Source organism: Myotis davidii, unplaced genomic scaffold, assembly GCF_000327345.1.
Source record: "Myotis davidii unplaced genomic scaffold, ASM32734v1 scaffold420, whole genome shotgun sequence".
Classification (NCBI taxonomy): domain Eukaryota; kingdom Metazoa; phylum Chordata; class Mammalia; order Chiroptera; family Vespertilionidae; genus Myotis; species Myotis davidii.
The window spans coordinates 1,195,293-1,199,404 of NW_006294421.1; the positions used below are offsets into that span (position 1 = coordinate 1,195,293).

At 48.8% G+C, this 4,112-nt stretch overlaps 1 protein-coding gene across 4 annotated transcripts in view; it reads left to right on the forward strand.

Annotated features, from left to right (window-relative positions):
• Window positions 1-4,112, forward strand: part of WDFY3 (WD repeat and FYVE domain containing 3) — a 182,869-nt gene that overhangs the window by 168,693 nt on the left and 10,064 nt on the right. For all 4 annotated transcript variants that reach the window (XM_006768666.2, XM_006768667.2, XM_006768668.2 and 1 more), the window contains 2 exons: window positions 2,459-2,641; window positions 3,605-3,701. In XM_006768666.2, coding sequence (XP_006768729.1) covers window positions 2,459-2,641; window positions 3,605-3,701 — 280 coding nt within the window. The remainder of the gene's footprint in view (window positions 1-2,458; window positions 2,642-3,604; window positions 3,702-4,112) is intronic.

Genomic DNA, 4,112 nt, shown 5'->3' on the forward strand with positions numbered 1-4,112 from the left:
AGCCCCTATCTGCTCCCCTGCTGGGCTGATCGCCCTGTAACTGCTCCCTCCTGCCAGCCTGATTGCCCTCTAACTGCTCCCCTCTGCCGGCCTGATCACCTGTAACTGCCTCTGCCTTGGTCCCTGCCACCATGGCTTTGTCTGGAAGGACGTCTGGAAGATGTCCAATCTAATTAGCATATTACTCTTTTATTAGTATAGATTCTTAAAACAGATCTCAAAGTTAACAAAGGATATTATACAGACAAATGAAATGAGTTGGGATAAATAAATGCACTGGCCTAGGAGCCCCCATGCAGACCAGGCCTGCCTGAGTGGGGAAAGGGGAGGGTAGTCATTATCACTAAGGTGTGTTGATAACTAGGGGTAGGTTTACAAAGGCTGAGGTCTCTGTGTCCAAGGGACAAGTTATCACATCCGTTTGCCCACATATGCACAGCAGTCTTGCAAAGCAACCAGAGCTCCCCCAGCCTCATCACTTCTTAGCCGTATCTGCCCATTCCCACCTCTCTCCTTAGATCCCCTCCCCCCAGAGTCATCGTGTGTGACACAGAGCCCTAGCCACATCATACCATCGCCCAAGTGGACAGCTTTGCTTCTGAGGGATGCTACATCTTTAGTTTCTACCAGAAGATACTAAGTATGATGCTTTTAGTCAAATACCTTGTAGTCATTCAAAGAAAAAGGAAAAAGATACAAATTCAGTCCTGGTGAATGGAGATTAGAGTGTCTGATAACAGTAAGAGTAACCAGGGTTGGCAGTGGGTGGGGTGTGTGCAAGGGTAAAGAGTCAACTTTGTGATTTGGCGTATTGGAAGGTTTAAGATATTTGCAGAAGAGCACCTCGGGCTGGTCCTGCAAACATCTGTGCCTAAGTTTTACTGACATGTCAGTGCACCAGAACTGCTCGGGTCCAGCAGTGCTGCTCTGAGCCAAACACTGGGTCACGCTATTCCGAGCACCTTGCTTTGGGGTTCTTGACTTAAATACTGAGAGTTTTGCTCATAGTCAGTAGTTATTTGAGCCAATATACACCCATTGGATTGCAATAGTTGCTGCAAACACTACAGAAAAGTGTTTGGTTTTATTCTTGTGAGATGTTTTTGTAACCTCTTAATAATTCATGGGGAAAAAACTCACTGAAAGATTTATATTCGTGCTGTATTTTTGCAGCCAATTTAAGTCTGCTTTACTTCAGTCTACATTTTGGACCTATGCTGCCTTGCTGCTTGCCCTTCGATTCCTCCTCCTATGTTCCCCCCATAACCACAGGGTTGGTCTAATGCTCTCTAATGGAGGAGCCCTGGGGTCATCGACAAAGCCTTGTTCAGTACAGGAGGGAGAGGCTGGCTCTCGTCACAGATGATTCAGTGGCCGATGCAGAGGCAGACACAGCAATGCTTTGCTGAGTATTTTATTTGTTTGGGTTTTCACCATCTTGGTGGAAGAGCAGGAAGAAGGGAAGGAGGGAGAATGGTAGTAGGTTCTAAACTCAGTAGTGAGCATCATGACAGGCTGCTCAGGGATGAGAGGCAGCATGGTGTGGTGTCCAGGCTTTAGGGCCAGAGAGCTGGGTTCACATCTTCACTCTGTGATATTAAGCAGTCACTAAAGCTTTTTTACTAAAGCAGGGCTGGCACTGGCTAAACGCACAAGGTCGCAATAGAACGTCTGAAGATCTGTCCCAGTAACTAGTAACGGAAGCAGGAGATGCTTCAGGAAGCGTCTTAATGCCCTTAGCAGTCGTGAGCTGTATTCTCACCACGTTGGGTGGACCCCAGCCTGGTAAAATTTGAAGGGAAAACTTTTTTGTCTTCGGAACTCATGAAAACCTGAATTATCAGCACTGGGAGTCTTAGGGTTTATTCAGTTTGCCAAGTGACATATATACCAGTTTTCATCTCTTTTTTTCTCATTCCCCTACCCTACTGTGAATACAAGTTTTTAAATGGTCTCTTACACTGTTACCAAGATGTCATCTTTTTCTTTATTGAAGAGAGAGGCAGCTGTATCTAGACTGCAGGATTTCCCTTTGACCCTGTGGTTTTCATTGGACTCACTTTGTAAAATTAAGTGGGGCTGGATTCTCGTCCCTCTAAGAAAGGTGTGACTTGGTTTTGTAAACAGTGGAGGGAGGGGAGGAGCTCACCTCTCAGGTGGCATTGGCAGGGAGTACAGCCTCACTCAGCACTGTGCTGGGCACAGACAGCACAGAGGTCCGACCGCTGTCTCCATGAGGTCCCCTTGGCCGGGGCCACTCAGCCTTGGATTCCTAAAGAGGCCTCTGTTTGGGGTATTTTCTTTTAAGTCAGCAAGCACTGAATTCCAGGCTTCCTCAGCATTCACCCAGTCACTAGTCACAGGACTGAAGGGGGTTTTGAGAGGCTGGCCAAGGATTTCATTTGCTTCTGGAACTAGGATGCAGTATGTCGTGCTTGAGAGTTTCCTTGCCTTCCAGGGGGACATTGTGTCCTGTGCAGGCACGTACATCCACGTGTGGAGCATCAACGGGAACCCCGTCGTGAGTGTGAACACCTTCACAGGGAGGAGCCAGCAGATCGTCTGCTGCTGCGTGTCCGAGATGAACGAGTGGGACACCCAGAACGTCATAGTAACGGGACACTCGGACGGTGTGGTCCGGGTAAGTCACTGTGAGGAAAGCGTATTAGGACACCCACTGCCCTAGTGCGGCTGACATCGTGGAGCAGCCGTCATGGAAGGGCGCCTGCACAGCTTGTGACGTGGTCCGGAAGCTCTCGCTCAGACTCAGACAGGCCTGAGCCGCTGTTCTCAGACATGGCTCTTCCCATCAAGTAGTCAGTGCTGCTACCCACCCTTCAGTGTGACACCCGTAGGCGCTAAGCATGGTTTCCATGGCACCTTGCATCGGTAAACGTACAAACTGCAAGTACTGGCTGTTGGGCCCGCGAATGACTTCTTAGGGAAGACACGGACTGTCTCTGTTCTACAGAGACTCCGAGGTCACCCACTCCCTGGCTGCCATCCTGCCTGATCCCCTGAATCCGAGATAGTCTCCCTTCTCTCAGCTGTCTTTGTTGGGCCTCTGCAGAAAATGGGACCCACGGTGTTTTCCTTTGTGGTCTGTTCTAATACTGGGCTTTTTCTCCCGGGAGATTTTTCTTTGTGCTTTTCTTTCCTTGTACGCTGTGAAAGCCTAGGGCAGCTGGTCGCTGCCCCGTTAGTCACAGTCAGCTGAGCCTGCCACAGTGAGGCTGCCTTCAGCCACCCCCTGCCACACCCTGCACCTCAGGTAGCAGCTCTCTCTGGGAGCATGAGGCACTGTGCCACGCTCCGGTGGTGAGGGCATGTGGGGACCCCTCTTACAGAATGCCTTCTTAGCGATCCAGAGTACATATTAGCATATGCAAGGCTCTCAGGTGTTTTTATAGGAAACAAAACAAAGTACTTAGTTGAACCATGTTTCTCAAACTTTACTGACCACAGTCCTTTTCCCTCCATCATGAAACACCCATTAGCATCTCCTCAAACACAGCATGGGAAGCACTGTTTATGTGATGTCAGTCCCCTGTTTAACCCCGAGGCCCCATCTTCACCCAGTAACATGCACATTGTTTGAATTCAGTTTTGGAGAATGGAATTTTTGCAAGTTCCTGAAACACCAGCTCCGGAGCCCACAGAAGCCCTGGAAATGCAGGAAGACTGTCCAGAAGCACAAATAGGTACTTATATTTCCTAAAATGTTATATAAGAGTTTTCCTGTTTTTTGAAGTCATTGTGTATAAACTTCATCAGTGTAAACCAGAGCCTGAGCTGGTTGGGCATTGCCATAGCAGCATAGCCACCAGCTGCTGTGGAAGTGGCTGGGCTTCCTCTAGTTCCCTGGGCAGCACCCAGTGGTTAGGGCAGGGATGGGCAAACTTTTTGACTTGAGGGCCACAGTGGGTTCTTAAACTGGACCGGAGGGCCGGAACAAAAGCATGGATGGAGTGTTTGTGTGAACTAATATAAATTCAAAGTAAACATCATTACCGTATTTGCCAGCGTATAAGACGATTTTTTGGCCCTGAAAAATATGCCTCCAAGTGGGGGGTCGTCTTATACGCCAGGTACACTTCAGATAGACTGCCCCC